The sequence below is a fragment of the Podarcis vaucheri genome (genome assembly GCF_965113315.1).
Source record: "Podarcis vaucheri genome assembly, chromosome: 16".
Taxonomy (NCBI): Eukaryota; Metazoa; Chordata; class Lepidosauria; order Squamata; family Lacertidae; genus Podarcis; species Podarcis vaucheri.
The window spans coordinates 29,587,920-29,608,003 of NC_138754.1; the positions used below are offsets into that span (position 1 = coordinate 29,587,920).

Below are 20,084 nucleotides of genomic sequence, written 5' to 3' on the forward strand. Positions count from 1 at the left end.
GGTGCAGTTTGAGCATATTTTGCTAATATCATTTTGTTTGCTGAATGGAGTATGACACTGCTTTAAATGTACCGTTCAGACGGGGCCAAAAGGAGTCAATTGGGATGGAGCGGCAATCTAGGAATATAAGGACAGGTGCCAGAATACTACACTTTTCACTCCCAACTGAGCCCAGGGATGGGAAGTCTGGCTGGTGACAAAAAGGTACTTTCAGATCCTAGGACAGGTGAACGGAAGGAAAAACGATACCTTTCTGCAAGACAGTTTTGATGCACTGCCTGTTAGGTCCCAGCCTACAATTCTCCAAGCATCTTCAGCCAGGGCTGGTAAAAACTACAGACTGAAGCTTTGGTGAACTAATGCAGGTCAGCGTAGACCAGAGCTAGTCAACATGGCGCTGCTTCCATAAGTTGTTGGGACTCCAACGTCCATCAGCCCCTGTCAGCATAGCCAATGGTCAGGGAGGATGGGAGTTTATTTATATTGAATTTGTATACAGTGGTACCTCAGGTTAAGTACTTAATTCGTTCCGGAGGTCCGTTCTTAACCTGAAACTGTTCTTAACCTGAAGCACCACTTTAGCTAACGGGGCCTCCTGCTGCTGCTGCGCCGCTGGAGCCCAATTTCTGTTCTCATCCTTAAGCGAAGTTCTTAACCTGAAGCACTATTTCTGGGTTAGCAGAGTCTGTAACCTGAAGCGTATGTAACCTGAAGTGTATGTAACCCGAGGTACCACAGTACTGCCCTCCATCCGTAGATCTCAGGGCAGCTCACAACCTAAAAATACAAGATTTTTTTAAAAAATGCAAAACACGTAATAAAAAGAACAGAAACCAACCAACAACACTCTCCCCCAACTTCCAGAAGGACATATTATTCCCCACTCGTTTATGGGGAGGGTCTCAGCTCAGTTTCAGAGTGTGTCCTTTGAATGCAGAGGTCCCAGATCTATCTCCAGCAGTGTTCAAAATTAGCCAGGTGCCAGGCGCGTTTTGCTACTGGCGCAGGTCCAATTGCAATTTCCCAGTGAGATTTCTGGGGGCCAGGTTAGCAACCATAGTTCTCTGTCCTAGTCCATAGTTAATACCATTTCCATTTCCACTGTGCGCATTCCCTTTCATACTGGGACTAGGGAATTGTTGTCAAGCAATGTAGTTGAGATAATATAAGCGTAGAATTGAAATTTTATTATTATTATTTATTACTTATACCCTGCCCATCTGATCAGGCCTTCCAGCCACTCTGGGCAGCTTCCAACAGGATATTAAAAGGTAAAGGGACCCCTAACCATTAGGTCCAGTCATGGCCGACTCTGGGGTTGTGGCGCTCATCTCGCTTTACTGGCCGAGGGAGCCGGCGTACAACTTCCGGGTCATGTGGTCAGCATGACTAAGCCGCTTCTGGCGAACCAGAGCAGCGCACGGAAACGCCATTTACCTTCTCACCAGAGAAGTACCTATTTATCTACTTGCACTTTGACATGCTTTCGAACTGCTAGGTTGGGAGGAGCAGGGACCGAGCAATGGGAGCTCACCCCGTCGCAGGGATTCGAACCGCCGGCATTCTGATCAGCAAGTCCTAGGCTCTGTGGTTTAACCCACAGCACCACCCGTGTCCCAACAGGATACTGAAAACACAATAAAACATCAGACATAAAAAACTTCCCCAAACAGGGCTGGCTTCAGATGTCTTCTAAAAGTCAGAGAGTTGTTTATTTCCTTGACATCCGGCTCCACAGGTCCGGCTCCACCACCGAGAAGGCCCTCTGCCTGGTTCTCTGTAACCTCACTTCTCTTTTTTTTTTTTATAAAATTTTTATTGGTTTTACAAGAGTTTTTATAACAAACAAACATAAAAGAAAAACAGACAAACAAACAAATATAAGTCTGTAACCTCACTTCTCGAAAGGGAGGGAACCGCCAGAAGGCCCTCAGAGCTGTACCTCAGTGGCCGGGCAGAACGATAGGGGTGGAGACGCTCCTTCAGGTAGCACTGGAAGGGATCTTGAGGGTCATCTAGCCCAGCCTCCCGGGCCAATAGACATTTTGTTGTGGTGGCTGCAACCTAGATTCTAGCTGCCATTTGGTGCCCAGGTTATATACCTGAGTTTCTAATGCTGAAGTCTCCAGGTAAGACAAGGAAAGAGGCTTGCCAGAAACCCCGAAGAGCTGCTGCCAGTCAGTGTAATAATAATAATAATAATAATAATAATAATAATAATAATAATAATAATTTATTATTTATACCCCGCCCATCTGGCTGGGCTTCCCCAGCCACTCTGGGCGGCTTCCAAAAAAATATTTAAATACTCTAAAACATCAAACTTTAAAAGCTTCCCTAAACAGGGCTGCCTTCAGATGTCTTCTAAAAGTCTGGTAGTTGTTGTTCTCTTTGACATCTGGTGGGAGGGCTTTCCACAGGGTGGGCGCCACTACCGAGAAGGCCCTCTGCCTGGTTCCCTGTAACTTGGCTTCTCGCAATGAGGAAACCGCCAGAAGGCCCTCGGTGCTGGACCTCAGTGTCCAGGCAGAATGATGGGGGTGGAGACGCTCCTTCAGGTATACTGGACCGAGGCCGTTTAGGGCTTTAAAGGTCAGCACCAACACTTTCAATTGTGCTCGGAAACGTACTGGGAGCCAATGTAGGTCTTTCAAGACCAGTGTTATGTGGTCTCGGCGGCCGCTCCTAGTCACCAGTCTAGCTGCCGCGTTCAGGATTAGTTGTAGTTTCCGGGTCACCTTCAAAGGTGCACGTAGTGCAGACAATTCTATGCAAGATGACCACTGGTTTCACTTTGTACAAGTCTGTGCTCCTCGGATATCGGGGAAGAGCCACAGCTCAGTGACAGAACATCTGCCCTGTCTCCAGCTTCAATTCTGCCTGGTTCAATTCCCGGCATCTCCAACAAAGTTTGGGAATGTTTCCTGTCTGAATGCCAGGAAAGCTGCTGCCAACCAGTGTAGGCAGTACTGAGCAATATAGACTCATGGTCTAGTTCGATGCAAGACAGCCTCCTATGTTCTTCGCTACTCTGGAGTTGGATAGGAAGCATTTTTAACAAGATAAAGGCATGCCCTGAATTAATTCCCGCCAGTCTAAGAGGACTGGCGGCCGGGAGGCAGCTGATTACCTTTCTCTGGCAGATCAGCCTGTTTAATGCAATTAAGCGCTGGAACAACGCTAGCCATGCGCTCCTGCTCGCTTGCAGATATTTTGCAATTGGCTTTGCAAGAAGGGGAGAGCCCAGCTTGTTCAAACAGCCGTGTCTACAGAGAGAGCTGCTGGTGCAAGATTAATGCCGAAACACAAACCCCACAGCAGCCATCACTGGGGGAAACTGTTCTAAATTTAAGAGAAAAATATGCATTCTAATATTTGGAAGGAAACTGGAGTCAGGGAATCTTGCCCATGCCCCCCCAAAAAAAAACTGACAAAAGGCTCAAGAAAGTGGAGTCATTCTATAGGCTTAGGCTGAGCGCACACCATATATTTAAAGCACCTAGAAAAAGCAGCACCCAGGAAACTGTAGTTTGTTAAGGGTACTGGGAGTTATAGCTCTTTGGGGGTAAGCTACAGCTCCAAGAATTCTTGGAGTGTGTGCGCTTTAAAAGTATGATATGTATACAGCCTTAGGTAGCTTTAATAGGGGATATAACAGTTTTATGGTGGACAGAGATCTACCAACAGTCCAAAACATTCATATTAATATACGAGCTGCTCATTTTCTCTTCCTTTATTATGCTGTTGCTCTAATAAGAAACTGTTTTGGCACGAAAAACTGTATTCCATCGTGCATTTCTTAATATAATAATTTGATGTTTTATAACTGTTTTCATTTCATCAGAAGTTACACACAACTATTTAAAATATTAAAAAAATAGTTACAAATGAACCATATGCTAAAAACAGATTAAAATGCATGTCCACATTTTGCATGTCTGGATGGGCTTGCCTAAACAAACATTTAATTATTATTAATTATTATTATTACTATTATTATTAATATCCTGCCCATCTGGCTGGGCTTTTCCAGCCACTCTGGGGGGCTTCCAGCAAAATATTAAAATACAGTAATGCATCAAACATTAAAAGCTTCCCTAAACAGGGCTGCCTTCAGATGTCTTCTAAAAATCAGATAGTTGTTTATTTTTGCAGGCACCAAAAAGAAAGAATAGTGAAGGCAGCTGCCTGGTGTCAAGAGGCAGGGAGTTCCTGTGCTGCCACACTAAAATATTGATTTCTCACAAGTGCAGGTGTTTTATGTGGAACCAGTAACTGTGCCAGTTTTCTCAAATCAAAGCAGTTGAGTTGGGAATACGTGGGAGAAGGCAATCTCTCAAGTAAACAGATCCCAAATTGTTAAGAGTTTTGTAGTCCATCATAAGATGAGTGGGATCAGACCAAAGGCACACCTAGCCCTCGAAACATGGCTTAAGAAAAAAATTAAGAATAAACCAAAACAGGAATTTGTTTCAAAATGGGAGGTCTTTAAAGTTTATAATTATAGCAGTTTAAATTCTGTTGCAGCATTTGAAGAATTTCACAGTAATAGTTTCAAGTTAGACATGAAGCTTAAGATATATTTAGAATTAGTTAAATTATTATAAAAGTGTGTATGGGCAACAAGTAATACATAAATGAAATAAGGAATAGACTGGAGGTCGGGTCTATAGTTCCAAGACCAATTTCCGCTTTATTATTTTGTTAAGAAAGTTTTGTGTTTATTGTTATTTTTGTTTGTATTTTTGCTTTTCTTTCCTTTTTTTCAGTTGTATCGATAGAAAATCAAATTTAAAAAGAAAGAAACATGGCTTTAGGTTTTGTTTTTTTAAAACAAAAACTTTTTTTTGCTAAGCATCTGTTATTATCCTCAAGCACCAGAACCAACAAATAGTCATTTTAACCACCAGTCAGGAAGAAGACCCTCCAAAAGAAGTGTTGTTGAGCAGAGGCGGAAAAGACAAGTCTTTGGAAACAGCCAGATTTTTAGGTGTCAAAACAAAAGCTCCAGGCATTGCATTAAAAGTCCAGGGAACATTAGGTGCTTTTCATTGGACATGCATCTATATTATTTGCACCTGCAAAAGTTTGGGGCTGTTGCACATACTTCCTTTCCAACCAGGGCATATTCTAGAAGAGGGGTCAGCAAACTTTTTCAGCAGGGGGCCGGTCCACTGTCCCGCAGACCTGGTGGGGGGCCGGACTATTTTTTTTGGGGGGGGGGAGAACGAATTCCTATGCCCCACAAATAACCCAGAGATGCATTTTAAAGAAAAGGACACATTCTGCTCATGTAAAAACACACTGATTCCTGGACCGTCCGGGGGGCGGATTTAGAAGGCAATTGGGCCGGATCCGGCCCCCAGGGCCTTAGTTTGCCTACCCATGTCCTGGAACTTCCTGATGAAATCCTAAAGCTTTTCACACCACAAATGTTCTAGGGGAGAGTGGGGGGTCCACTCTTTTGCTGTGCCACTCCAGAAACCGACAATATGGTAGCCACAGGGTACAGTGGTACCTCGGGTTAAGTACTTAATTTGTTCCGGAGGTCCGTACTTAACCTGAAACTGTTCTTAACCTGAAGCACCGCTTTAGCTAATGGGGCCTCCTGCTGCTACTGCGCCCTGGAGCACGATTTCTGTTCTCATCCTGAAGCAAAGTTCTTAACCCGAGGTACTATTTCCGGGTTAGCGGAGTCTGTAACCTGAAGCGTCTGTAACCTGAAGCGTATGTAACCCGAGGTACCACTGTACAGTAATAAATTAGAATTAAATCCACTGTTATGTCATCTAGAACGCTTTGCAGAACGCACCCACAACAGAACACCATTGCAGAAGGGACCATTAACTGTTTCCCCAGAAAGGCGGCTACTCCCATAGCTCAAGAGGCAAAGCAAACCCCAGGGACTAGGAACTTGAGCATCCAGCCAACTAGTCAACAACAGAGAGGCTCGCGCGGGGCGCAGCCCATTCCCATCCGCCAATCAGCTCTGAACAGCAGCCTTGAAGGGGCGGGGTCGCGAGTTGGCTTGTTGTTTCATGTACTACCGGTTGCAAAAAAGGAGAGGAAAGGCGGCGGCTGGAGGGGGGAGATAATAGACGCACAAAAAAAACACACACACACCTCGCAAAGCGGCACCATCTGATCTTTGCAGGATTCTTTCCACCAGCCCAGACTTGCTCTCGCAAAAGAGAACTTGGCCCCGTCAAGAAGCAGGGAGATCTCCCCAAACGAGGAGATCTTAACAAAATCCGCTTTTGAAAGGAGGAAGTTTTGAGTTGCAAACTTTTCCTAGCGGGTGGGGCGCAGTTGGGGGGGGGGCAAGAGAAGTTCAAGGCGATTTTTTTTTTTGCGGCACGTTTAAAAAACAACATTAAATGCAGCAAGCTTTGTGAGCCGGTCCACTTTTAGAGCAGATCCACTCCCCCCCACCCCACCCCACCCCGTCCAACAAAGTCACAATATAAAAAGGTTTCTGCAGCCACTCGGGTTTGTTTACCTGCTAAGATGGCTTTGCCCGGGTGGGTAAGCTTGGTTTTGCCCGCAGGAGCCGCTGCTGCCAGGCAGCGAGGGCTGGCGAATGGGCTGGCGAAGGGCGTCGAGGATGGAGACATGACGGTTGCAGGATCCGACCCACCGACAGACGGGACAGTTTTGCAAAAGCAGCAGAACTGGCAGGTGAGGTGGGGGGGGGCGAGTTGATCCAAGTGCAAAGGAAGCAGGAGCTGGAGGAAATTGCCAGATCGCTGCTGCTGCTGCCGCCGCCGGATCCCCTAGCCAGGGCTTCTTCTATATACTGCCGGGAGCCGAGCCGATCCAGCCAGCCAAGGCGGGCGCCGCCGCCGCCCCCTTTTCCCGCGAGCGGAGGTGGGGCAGCCCCTCTCCACGCAGCCAGCGTCACGGGCTCGCCATTGGCTTGAATGGTTGAAGGAGGGACGGGCGGAAAAGAAAAGGAGGTGGAGGAGGAGGAGGCAGCTGTCAGGATTGGGGCAGCCTTGCTTTTGCTTTCCCCAAGATCGCACAGTGGGAAGGGACCACGCGGGATCTAGCGCAAACCCCCCCCCCGAATGCAGGAATTTCCCCCGCAGCGTGGGATTCGAACCCAGGACTCTGCGATTAAGATTCTCACGCTGTGCTACTGAGTGAGCTACCCAATGAGTGCAAGCGATCCGCTTCTCGGGAGTAGGTGGGGTGTCCGGTTTGCTAGGGTGTTTGGGGTTTTTTTTTTAGCAAAGAGAAGTATGGTGTTAGCGGAGGCAGCGTTGCACAGCTCCTGCTTCGGAGCAGCTGCTTGGCTTGCAGAAGGGCCCGGCTTCAATGCGTGACATCTCCAGGGGCTCCCTGTTTGGAAAGCCTGGGGAGCTGCTGCCAGTCCGTGTAGACAACACGGAGCTAGGCAGAGCGGTAGGTCTGACTTAGGAACACAGGGAAGGGCCTGATTGCAAAGTCTGCTGCTGCTGGAGCTTTAAGAACCTGCCTACTATTTAAGGTGGCGCTGCGAGTTCTGCAGGGTGAGCAGAAACTACGGAGAAAGTTGCACTTGTTTTGATTTTTTAAAAAAAAAAAATCAGATTCGATTTATGAATTAAATTTAACACTTCCATTCTCCGGGTGGTACTTGTGGTCAGACTCACTCCCTGCCTTCCACGTGCCCCCCACCCCGTGCTGGACCCTGTATTTATTAAATGTTCCGCGGCGAAATTCAACCACTGGTTGAGACAATAAGGCAGAATAAGCTTAGGCACCCTCTTCGGGATGTTTCTCCTAAATGGGGTTTGCCAGTAAAACGTTCTTCAGTAACTTTGCATTGTCAATTTCCCAGAACGCTGTTAGCCTTAGTGAGTACAGAGTGTTCAGGGAAGTTTTTAAGGTGTGACATTTTAATATATTATTAATCTTTGTTGGAAGCCGCCCAGAGTGGCTGGGGAAACTCAGCCAGATGGGCGGGGTACAAATACTAAGTTATTATTATTTTTTCATTATTATTGTTCTGTTGGGCTAATTAAATACCCATCAATTCCACTCCACTCTCTCAGGTTTCCTACTTCTACACTTAAGAAGGGATTCATTTTATAGGGAAGACCCACAGAAGGGATACAGGTGGTGCTGTGGGTTAAACCACAGAGCCTAGGACTTGCAGATCAGAAAGTTGGCGGTTCGAATCACCGCGACGGGGTGAGCTCCCGTTGCTCGATCCCTGCTCCTGCCAACCTAGCAGTTCAAAAGCACGTCAAAGTGCAAGTAGATAAATAGGTACCACTCTGGCGGGAAGGTAAACGGCGTTTCCATGCACTGCTCTGGTTCGCCAGAAGCGGCTTAGTCATGCTGGCCACATGACCTGGAAGCTGTACGCTGGCTCCCTCAGCCAGTAAAGCGAGATGAGCGCAGCAACCCCAGAGTCGGCCACGACTGGATCTAATGGTCAGGGGTCCCTTTACCTTTACCTTACAGCTCAGTGATAGCGATGGGCTTTCCTGGAATCTCTCATTAGGGTCTGAGGGATAAAGGCTTTCCCCAAAACCTACTAAGAAAACCTGCAGAGAGTAAGGGCCGGTCAGGATAGGCAGGTTTGGGCTACATCAGGGAGTTAAGATGCAATCCAACAGGATCTGGAAAGTGCAAGCTTCCATCTCTGGCGCCACCTACTGGTGGCCTCCTTGCCTTCTGCTACCAGTACAGTGGTACCTCGGGTTACATGCGCTTCAGGTTACAGACTCCGCTAACCCAGAAATAGTACCTCGGGTTAAGAACTTTGCAGTGGCAGCAGGAGGCCCCATTAGCTAAAGTGGTGCTTCAGGTTAAGAACAGTTTCAGGTTAAGAACAGACCTTCGGAACGAATTGAGTACTTAACCCGAGGTACCACTGTAATGGACAACTGCCACCACAACCCACTTCCTAAATAGTAGGGTCTGTTCAGCAACCCAGCGTTCGAGGAACACAATGAGGTTAAAGGGGCACTAGATGAATTTTGATTACAAGTGGCTATTAAATTTATGCTGGCTCACAGCATTTCAATTAAGGTATGCTCCTTCATAAGACGGGAAACTCACAATTAACAAAACAAACTCTAGAACTGTGGTGTGGTGTTGCAGCTCTCCTAAAAAAGGGAAGCTTAATTCTTTTATTTCAGTTTATTAAAACTTGTGGGAATGACGGTATTTCTAAAACAAGTGCTTTCTTTGGTACGATGCACAAACATGCCAAGACAGGCACAGAGAGGTTAAATGGCTCACTGGCTATGGTGCTTGCTTTCTGCAGTTTCTAAAAGGACCTGTAATTATGGTCTGGAGGAGACTCTTGAGAGTCCCATGGACTGCAAGAAGATCAAACCTATCCATTCTGAAGGAAATCAGCCCTGAGAGCTCACTGGAAGGACAGATCGTGAAGCTGAGGCTCCAATACTTTGGCCACCTTATGAGAAGATTCCCTGGAAAAGACCCTGATGCTGGGAAAGATGGAGGGCACAAGGAGAAGGGGACGACAGAGGACGAGATGGTTGGATAGTGTTCTTGAAGCTACCAGCTTGAGTTTGACCAAACTGCGGGAGGCAGTGGAAGACAGGAGTGCCTGGCGTGCTCTGGTCAGGGGGGTCACAAAGAGTTGGAGACGACTAAACAACAACAACAATTATTGTACTTGTTTTAGTTCTGCTATACAATCATGGCACTTTGATTCCTAACGCGGACACCAATTAAAATGCAGCCTTACAGTTTAGGGAAATGAACCTCAGATGTGCTGTGCCCTGCAAGGATAAACCCACCACTAATTCCCATCTTGGCAGATGCAAGGAACTTGAAGCATCATTGCGGCCCCTTCTATTAACTTCTCGACAGCGAACCCCTCCTCCTTCCCATCAACCCTAATCTCTGTTATCTGCTGCTTTGGCAACCGCTGGCACAGTAGTGCGTTGCACAACCATCTCAAGTCCTATACAGTCATACCTTGGAAGTCGAACGGAATCCGTTCTGGAAGCCCATTTGATTCCCAAAAGATTCGGAAACCAAAGTACAGCTTCTGTTTGGCTGCAGGAAGCTCCTGCGGCCAATCAATCAAAAGCCACGGAAGCCCCGTCGGACGTTCGGCTTCCAAAATACGTTCAAAAACCGGAACACTCACTCCCGGGTTTGTGGCATTCAGGAGCCAAAACGTCCAAGTTCCAAGGGGTTCAGGATGCAAGGTACTATTGTAATGGGCCGGAGAGACCCTGTTGCTGATGTCACTGCTGGGTGCTGTCTGGTTAGCACTGACCTGTGACACGCCTCTTCAGCTGTAGTTCATCATTTCTGTATGGCCTTTCCTGGTGAGGTGGTCCTGCCCCCCCCCTTAAAGAGACAGGAGGAATTTAAAAACATTCAACATTTCTGGACAACTGATATCTGAAAGAAACTGTTCTCAGCCAGCTTGAAATTATTATTTTGTGAATATATGAACATTTACAAATGTTTTCAGTTATTAATGCTTTTATTTATTTTGATCATATGGTTTTGCTGCTTTTTTTGTTTGCCAGCCTGGGCTCCTTGGTGAGGAAAAGTCAGGACCAAAGTTTAGTGACAACCACTATGAAAATCCTACTGTGAGTGGCTATGTATGTACAAGTATCTTTTAAAAAAATAATCAGTTTTTCACTGGGGGATTTGTGTTTGGGTGTGGGTGTCTATCATTTCCCTATAACACTTCGTTTTTACTTTTTAGTTCAATTGCTTTTTGCTTATTGTAAGCTCCACAAAAATCTCGTGCTAAGGGCCAGCATACACGTCCTAAATAAATCAAGTTTCATTAAAGACAAAGCAAAACCCACAACACCTTTGAACTTAGGAATCCTATACACAGGACTATTGAATGCATGCCTGTGGAAAGTTATTTGCCATTTTATTCAGTTTAGCAAGGTTTTTTTAAAAAAAGAACGAACAGAGGCAGCGTAGGAAAAGGGAAATCACATGTGGCTGGTGAGCCTTTTAACCATCCAGAAACTTCAAGCATTCAGCCGAGCTTATTGTTATGAGCTTTCAAGGAGCTCTTGCTTATTATGGTAAAATAGGACCTTGCAAGAGACCAAGATACTTTCAAGGGCAGCAAATGCCAACTGCTTTTGTGCTGTCCTAGACTCGGCCAGTATCTTTGCCACCACATGCAAGGGAATAATATTTGGTAAAGGTAAGGCTTGTCTTTGGACTCCAAACTACATCAGAATTGACACCCCTGTGCTTCATGGTTCCCAAATACGAATCAATGGGAAGTTTGGTTTTAACCTTAGGTGACATATTCTCTTTCGTGGGAGAAGGGAGAGCATTAAGAAAGCTGTGGTAGGGAAATAAGCACACTGAACAGTAAACACATCACTGCAAATTGAAGGCAGCTGCTAGATTTGACAGTAGGGCCGGGTGATACCTGGTCTTCAACATTGTGACGTATCAGCAGCTAAATATCGTTATATGCTGATATATCAGAGTGTCTGGAATGTATCTTGGCTGCGTCACCCAGCCCTACTGAGGAAGCCCCCATACCGCTCAGGCTCACGTGAGCCAGAGGGGCTCCTTCTGCCCCCCCCCAAGCTGAGAGAGCCCCCATTTTGTTCCTGCTTGCGTGAGCTGAAGGGGCAGAGGGCTTCATCAAAGGCACAGGCAGGCAGGACAACACAGCCTGAAAAGGTGATTGCTGAGAATCTTCTCAGGCCATCTGTCTGCCTGCAGGCAATTTGTACTGCCAGCTCAAATTGTCTGAAACTGGTATCGCGATCCGACCCCATACTGGTTCCACACAATTTAGCAATATGCCGCCCAGCTCTGACACTCATTGGTTTACTAGCACAGTGTTTGGGGCTCACGCTGCTTTCCACGATTGCATAAAAGCCGTTGCACTTCCACAGCTATGGGAGCCAAAGCTCAGCTGACTCCGGTTTTGACTTGGAAACAGCCCCTCTGGTTTAGTCCTAAGAACATGGCCAAGGAAAAGAATTGTGGGCATTTACATGGTTGCTACAAGCACCTCCTTAGGCTGACACAGCACCTCCCCTCCAGCCCCCTTGTTTCAAACCACACAGTGGACACTGGTTTGATTTATGTTTATAATTGGATTTTCATAATATCCATGATTAGCACAAGAGTCATAGCCATAAATTATACATTATCTAGTTTTAAGTACATAAAATGTTAATGATATATGTCTCTGAAGAGTGGCACAAAGTAGTAACATCCCTGTTGGCATTCTCTATTGGGAAGAAGAAGAAAAGCGAGAGTGCGGTTGGTGGGCAGACCATCTGATCTCACAGAATTCCTGCACAGAGCCAGAAGAGGAGTGGGGTGGATGGGAATTGGAGCTGTTGCCGGCTCAGAAAGGTATCTCCAAATGCCCAGAGGGTTTTACAGCAGGAATTGGGAACTTGGGAGACCTCCAGATGTTGTGGACTCTCCAGCTCATCTCAGCCAGCATGGTGTGTGGTCAGGGATGATAGGAGGAGCAGCAGCCCACACCTCCTTTAGAGTTTCAGGTCAAATACAGCCAGCAGAGCAGAAGACTCGCTTTCAAGGTGAGACTTGAAGTCACGCACCCCTGCTTCCCGGGGCTTCGAAACTCATTTCTTACCATAGCTGTCAACTTTTCCCTTTTCTTGCAAGGAATCCTATTGGGAGTAAGGGGATTTCCCTTTTAAAAAGGGGAAAGTTGACAGCTATGTTTCTTACCAACACGGTCCTCTCTTCCGCACACATTTACAATACTTATGGCTGCCCAGGCAACACACTCTTTGACATTTTGCTTGTCAAGAAAAAAAAGTCACATAGCCAAGTTATGTTGCTGAAAATGTGTACCATTTGATGCCAATGAGTATCATGCTATTATGTACTACAGGAACAAAAAATATGGGGAGTGTCTGCTCTGAGATATGATCCAATTTATTCTCCAAGGAAGGTTTTTTTTAAAAAAAAGAAAATAAAAACACAAAAAAATCCAGAAGGCATAGATGCTTTTTTTTTTTTTGCAACATTCTGTAAACTGTGTCACCTCTCCCCCCTGTCGCCTCCAAATACACTTTTTATTTCCTTTTTTTTCCTGCACAGCGCTACAAACAAATGGGGAGAAGGTGTGTGTTACATACAACTTTCATATATCCCACCAGTTGGAAGGTTCGGCTTCATCTGTTACAGTACTTTTTAACACGTTAACAGCTTGGTGCCAGAGGACGTCCCGGCATGCACTTGGCTAGAGAGAGGACTCTGGAAGGAGAGAGGGGGAAAAGCAGCACTAAAACGCCCAAAACCACCACCAGAAATCCTCCTAGCCCCCAGAAGTTATTGCTGGGTTGTTGGTTTTAGTTGGAGTGTTGCCTCCGCTTCGGACAGAGCCTTGAAATGTCGCTAACGGAAAACAAGATAAAAGGAGAGGGGGGGGAGAGCTGCCTTTTGAGGTTGAAATGTAACAGGACATAGCAATAAATAACACAGTGTCCTTTGGGTGTCTCTGAACCAAGGGGGGGTAGGGGGGAGCTGAAAAGGGCATTCAAGCCAACACAGGGAGTCATCTGTGCCTTCTTGGAGAAAAAGTAAAAAAAAAAAAGAGGGACGGGAAAATGATGATCCGAGACGGTTAAAGGTCTCGCAGCGCGAGTTACATATTGAAACCGTAAACTGGTGGCTGGGTGAATCCTGGCGCCGTGTAGCCATAGGGGAAGTTTGCCTGTGGAGGTACTGTGTTTGGGCCTGCCGTGAGCATCAGCTGCTGGCCTGGAAGAAAGACAAGGGGGGTCCGTTTAAGTCATTTGGAAGGTAAGGCCTTTTGCATACCCCAACCCACAGAACCCAACAAATCCCAGTTCAAAATGCAGGGGTGTGTTTGTCTGTTTTTAAAAAGGATTGAAACAGAAAAAGCAAAAGGGACATTTCCAGCTCTAACGTCACACAAAGCTGCCTTATACTATGTTAGACTATTTGCCCATCTTTATTTCTCTGTATATATATATATAAATATTTATTAAATTTACATACTGACCTTCACCAGCAGATCACAGCGTGGTTTACAGGATTAAAAAAAAACACACCTGTAAATACTGTCCTAATCTAACTGGAAGTAGCTCCAAGATCTCAGGTGAGGAGTCTTTCTCCAGAACTGACTCCTAAGCTGGCAAAGTCAAAAGGACTGAACCTGGGGTTTCTCCTGTGTGGTGTTGAGAGGCAGCGCGGTGCAATTGCTCGGATCCCGGACTATGATTGTGGAAGATGCAGGTTCGAATCCTCCCCACCCCCAGCCATGAAACTGAGCGACGTGAGAAAGCCTCTGCCTCCGATTTACTTTACAAGGATCAGAATGGGGAGGACGGGAATCTCCTTGGGAGAGGTAACAAATGTAATTGGTGGGTTTTACTCAGAGGAGACCCAGTTACCATATTTTTCATCCCATAGGACGCACCGGCCCATAGGACGCACCTAGGTTTTTTTTTGGGGGGGGGGAATAAAGGAATCCAAACCAGGTCGGGGAACAGCGTGATGGTGGCGCTCCGCCTCCCCGCTGTCCCCCGAGCTTGTGGGGCTGCCCGATGTCTGCCCGAAGTGCGGGACGCTCTGCTTCAGCGCTCCCCGCACTCTGTGCAGCAGGCTGCAGATGTTTTCCCGAAGCGCCGGGCGCTCTGCTTCCAGTGCGCCCCACGCTCTGGGAAGCAGGCTGCAGATGTCTTCCTGAAGCCTGGAGAGCGAGAGGGGTTGGTGCGCACGGACCCCTCTCGCTCTCCAAGCTTCTGCGAAAGCCTGCATTCGCCCCATAGGACGCACACAGATTTCCCCTTCATTTTTTGAGGGGAAAAAGTGCATCCTATAGGGCGAAAAATACGGTAATGAACATGACTTATGTTAGGGCCGGTAATTTCAACAGGTCTACATTGTTGAATGCCCCCTAATGGTTCTACTGCTGAGCTAAGGCCCTTCCAGATTTAAAAGAAGGGCAGACAGACAAGGGACAGTTCTCGAAATTCCAGTGTAGCCGCATGTTTGAGCTGCCTGCCCCCCTTTTCATGACTGGGAAACAGCCAAGACTTCCTGAGAAATCCTTGAATGAACAGCTCCCATATGATATAAAAATAGCTCAGGGGTTCTGTGTTTTTTTTATAGTAAATGCCTCCCCGCTCCTTCCCTGCGGTGAAGTAGTGACTGAGACAGGATTTTGTTTCAATTGTCTGGCACCTATTAGGTCCTGAAAAAACTACATTAAGAGAATATTTCAAAGTTCAAACCAAAAACCCCATACGATATACATTTGTACAGCCAAGAGTTTTAAACACATTGCAGTTAGATCTGTTAGTTGTATTTCCCCAGCCTATGCTTATTAATTCTGCCACAGACCAGACACACATTTGTTAAAACTCTACTAAAAAACTACGCATGCCTCATGCATGGGAAAACTGAACTCCCATTGAAAACCATTCCCAGTAGAGAACTGACCTCGTCATCATGAACTTCCTTTAATGGAGGGACCTAGAATGCAATTGTCAATAAAGTCTACCTTTTGCCAAAATAAAGACTTTTTACACATTTCTGGAATAGAAGCACCATTTTCTCCCTTAATGGGATTCTGTTTTTCCAGAAGATTTAATTTCAAAGAGTCTTGCCACCCACAGAAGGGAAGGTTTCCCCCTACCATAGTTCAGATATACCAAGAATACCCTTGCCCATCTAGAAACACTACACTTCTTGAAATGGCAAAACATTTTAACTAGAGAGGGTGTTTTCTACTGGAAAAAAAGGCCGAGAGCCAAATGTAGTGTAATATTCCATATCTATGGGACTTCGTTTGTACACCTGCACACTTTTCTACAACCATGAAATTTCTTCCAAGCTTTCAGGAGGAGGAGCTGCCTAGTTCAGCCTCCACTCGTGGATCATATAAATGAGAAATGATTTTAAAAGCATAGCTGTTCTATCCCAACACTGGTTCATAGTGTGTGTGTGTGTGTGTTTGTGTGTGTGTGTCCGTGTGTCCAATAAACCTCTTTGAAAAGCATCCAGAATCTGTAAAGGCTGCAATCCTAGAGAGAATTGCTAGGAAATAAGCCCTCTTCAAGTCAGTTTACTTCGGTAAACAAGCTGTGCTGCATAGCTGCTTCCAGGAGAGCTAGAGAAAACCTAACATAAACTAGATTTCTTCTGAAACACCGATATCTTGAATTATATTGTGATGACGACATGGCAGTCACTGGCAGCAACAGATTTTTAGTTAGATCCTATGAAGAAATCTCAAGTTCTTCTAGTTCAGCATTAACACACGGAGGGTTTGTTAAGTACAAATACTTGGGATTTCTGGAAACGCTTCTCAGTTAAGGGCCTAACAAAAAGAAAGCAAGTCTTCACCTACCAAATACTATTGGAGTGGGTTCAGTTACTTGTTCCTCTTCTTTCCTTAGGCTTTCAGAAGCATCAAGTTTATCCACCTAAGTTGTAAAGTGAAAGGAAACTCTCATGAAGGAACTTCTTAGCGCCCGAGTTCTGCGCCCCCCCCCCAAGTGTTTCCTCCGTTCCAGCTTTCATTTAAAAATATTTATGTCTCAACGTGTCAGCGGATTTAGCACAACTTTCTACTTTCAGAACTAAGTCCAGTTTCAGCATTTGCTCAACTGCCAGAGATCAGCTCTTTAATAGGATGGCCTGTGGCACAAGCAAAAATGCATGGTCAAGTTCACAGAACAATTAAGTCGCAGGAAGCTTCGGACTAGATTCACCTTTCGAAACACCCGTTACCTGCAAGAGCCAGTTCCCACATTCCATCAAGCAACAGAACCCAGAGCTAACCCAAAGAGCCCCTTCAATGGTCCCTTAGGACAAATTGGCAGAGCACTGAAAAAATAAAAAATCTGGAGGTGAAACGTGTTTCTCGTGCTGGGCATAAAGTTCACCAGAGTCAAGCTTAATCCTCACACCAATGGTGTCCCTGAGTGCATGTTGTTACTTCCTCCCACCCATAAGTCAATGGCTATGGCCTAAGACCCTCGTACCTACAGGACCGCCTCTCCTGGTATGTCCCACGGAGGACCTTACGGTCTTCCAACAAAAACATCTTGGAGGTCCCGGGCCACAGAGAGGTTAGGCTGGCTTCAACCAGAGCCAGGGCTTTTTCGGCTGTGGCTCCGATCTGGTGGAACACTCTGTCACAAGAGACCAGGGCCCTGCAGGACTTGACATCTTTCTGCAGGGCCAGCAAGACAGAGCTGTTCCACCAGGCCTTTGGCCAAGGCACAGCCTGACCCTCTCCTTTGGTAATCCTCACAGAACTCTAGCCCAATGGTTGCCATTAATTTGATTTGAACTGATTTTATGAATTGATTTTAGAATGCTGTATTATTTTACTGTTGTTAGCCGCTCCGAGCCCGGCTTCAGCTGGGGAGGGCGGGATATAAATAAAATTTTATTATTATATTTATTATTCATTGCTGCTTTCCCCCAAAATGTGCTTTACTGGGATGGGGGCAACAATGTACCACTAACACTGGGTGACCTAGTCATCAGACATGGAGGGATAAAGATAGAGAGACGTAGGCAGCACACTCAATGCATTGTTAAGCTTCTCCTCTTCCCCAAACCAACTTTTTCTTTTTTGGAAGGGGGGGGGGCAAAGAGCAGCACGGTCCCCTTCTTTGCCTGCATTCTGAACAGACTTCCCAGCTGGTCAAGGGGAAACGTGATACTTCAAAGGCTTTTTTGGCTTATGCAAACAAGAGGCAAAGCCAGATGTGACAAGCAAGTCCTCACCCCATGTTGTGTAGATGAGGACCTGGACATCTCTACTCATTGGAAGAAACTGTTCCTTACCTATAGAATCTGATGGGCATTTTACGGATATTGCAGTCTGGTTTTACTATCAACATACGGTTTCAGTAGCACAACCCCAAAGAAGGTAAAGGTAAAGGGACCTCTGACCATTAGGTCCAGTCGTGGCCGACTCTGGGGTTACTGCTCTCATCTCACTTTATTGGCCAAGGGAGCCGGCGTACAGCTTCCAGGTCATGTGGCCAGCGTGACTAAGCCGCTTCTGGAGAACCAGAGCAGCGCACGGAAACGCAGGAGTGGTACCTATTTATCTACTTGCACTTTGGCGTGCTTTTGAACTGCTAGGTTGGCAGGAGCAGGGACCAAGCAACGGGAGCTCACCCCATCGCGGGGATTTGAACCACCGACCTTCTGATCGGCAAGTCCATTCAGAGCTGCCAGGCCAATTAGTGGAGTTTCTGCAAATACATTGCAAGCAACATTAACAGCTGCCATTACAATGAGGTTTCACTTTGCTTTGGATTGGAAGGCAAGTTCCTGGAAATTTGAAGTCATACCAGAAGAGTCTGTTTAGGTTCAAGCTGTCATGTCAGCATGTCTCCTTAATGTACCACTGTAATGTCACCATCATTGCTTAGAGCAGCTTAAATATTGAAGTTTACTCAAGAGGAAGCATTTCCAAGACTGGAAGAGGGTTTGCTTTTTGCTAAGCCAGACAGCTGAAGAGCAGTTGCATTCTCTTGGATGTGAGCATAAACTCCTCACTCAGTCTAGTTCTGTCTTATCCAGGGACCAGGCTGCAGCTACATTTTTCAATTACAGTTAACTTCTGTAAGCAATTCCTATGTAAAAGGCAGGGTTGTAATACCAGTCGATAGGTTCCTGCCACTGTGTGAAGGCCAGAATGTCTTAGGATTCTTGCCGTTTCATGTCTTGTATACTTGGGCAGCATTCCTTTTAATTTTGTTGTATTGCAGAAGTTTTAATGGTGCACTTGGATTTCCCATTTTGGATGAAGTTACCCACCCACCCCCCAAAAGGATACTTTTCTCTGGAAGGAACCCCAGTACTATTGCTAACATAATCGGTCCCATTAAGAGGAGAAATCTAAGCTCTCTTGGTTGCTGTTACATTCAAACACTATAAAAATATTCAAGCTAAAGGCAGGGGGAATTTATATCCTGGGTTTAACCCCAACAGCAATACTAACTTTTACTAAGCTAAATATTCAAGAATGCCTCATAAAAGCTGCCAGACACTGTTTACCTACTGGCTTGAAACTGAATAGGATATGTCCAGTTTCCTTAGCTGCTACAGTGGTACCTCGGGTTACATACGCTTCAGGTTACAGACGCTTCAGGTTACAGACTCCGCTAACCCAGAAATAGTACCTCAGGTTAAGAACTTTGCTTCAGGGTGAGAACAGAAATCGTGCTCCGGCGGTGCGGCAGCAGCGGGAGGCCCAATTAGCTAAAGTGGTGCTTCAGGTTAAGAACAGTTTCAGGTTAAGAACGGACCTCCAGAATGAATTAAGTTCTTAACCAGAGGCACCACTGTACTTAGTTTTTGCATTTGCAGCAACTTTCCTCTTGGAAGCTACTATTAATGGCTTCATTCTGGCCTTGCAAGTGTGGAATCTGCCCACCCACTCACCAATCAATGATGGGTCTGTAAACAGAATAGTAATACAGTGGTGCCCCGCAAGACGAATGCCTCGCAAGACGGAAAACTCGCTAGACGAAAGAGTTTTCCGTTTTGGAGGTGCTTCGCAAAACGAATTTCCTATGGGCTTGCTTCGCAAGACAATAATGTCTTGCGAGTTCCTGTTGGTTTTTTTTCCTCCCCCCCCCCTTTTCTAAGCCGCTAAGCCGCTTATCAGCTGATCCGATCAGCAGATAAGCCGCTAAAAGCCGCTAATAGCACTAATCTGTCAATGGGCTTGCTTCGCAAGACGAAAAAACCGCTAGACGAAGAGAATCACAGAACGGATTCTTTTCGTCTTGCGAGGCACCACTGTACCTTCACAGCAGAAGCTGCAGCACTCCTACTGGATGTTAAAGGCTGCTGGCCCAGGAATCTGATCATAAGTTCTCCTCCCCCACCCCACACCCAGAGGTAGTCCCCGTCAGATCTGGGATGCATCTTCCACCTACAGCCTCTTGCATATCCACCTTTGTTATCTCCTGGGATATCGGTTTCTATCCCTACTTTTTTTAAGGGTGTTCAAAAGGTTGTTAATAGGAGGCATGTATTTTGGTACAGGGATGCACATCTTGCTGTTAGGTACACATGAGGGGAGTTAAAACAATTATTTACATTAAAAATGGGGAAAATCGTTC

At 46.1% G+C, this 20,084-nt stretch overlaps 2 protein-coding genes across 6 annotated transcripts in view; both read right to left on the reverse strand.

The window, feature by feature from the left end:
• Window positions 1-6,813, reverse strand: part of SLC25A1 (solute carrier family 25 member 1) — a 56,908-nt gene extending 50,095 nt beyond the window's left edge. For both annotated transcript variants that reach the window (XR_014214500.1, XM_082203412.1), the window contains exon 1: window positions 6,500-6,813. Coding sequence is in view for 1 of the 2 variants with exons in the window: in XM_082203412.1 (XP_082059538.1) it covers window positions 6,500-6,614 (115 nt within the window). In the remaining variant the exon portion in view is untranslated. The remainder of the gene's footprint in view (window positions 1-6,499) is intronic.
• Window positions 6,814-12,051: 5,238 nt separating this feature from the next.
• Window positions 12,052-20,084, reverse strand: part of LOC309520968 (clathrin heavy chain 1) — a 64,789-nt gene continuing 56,756 nt past the window's right edge. For 2 of the 4 annotated variants that reach the window (XM_082202995.1, XM_082202996.1), the window contains 3 exons: window positions 16,337-16,412; window positions 15,427-15,459; window positions 12,052-13,719 (listed from right to left, as the gene is read on the reverse strand). In XM_082202995.1, coding sequence (XP_082059121.1) covers window positions 15,434-15,459; window positions 16,337-16,412 — 102 coding nt within the window. In that variant the 3' untranslated portion in view covers window positions 12,052-13,719; window positions 15,427-15,433. The remainder of the gene's footprint in view (window positions 13,720-15,426; window positions 15,460-16,336; window positions 16,413-20,084) is intronic. The other 2 variants (XM_082202993.1, XM_082202994.1) reach the window with 1 other exon arrangement.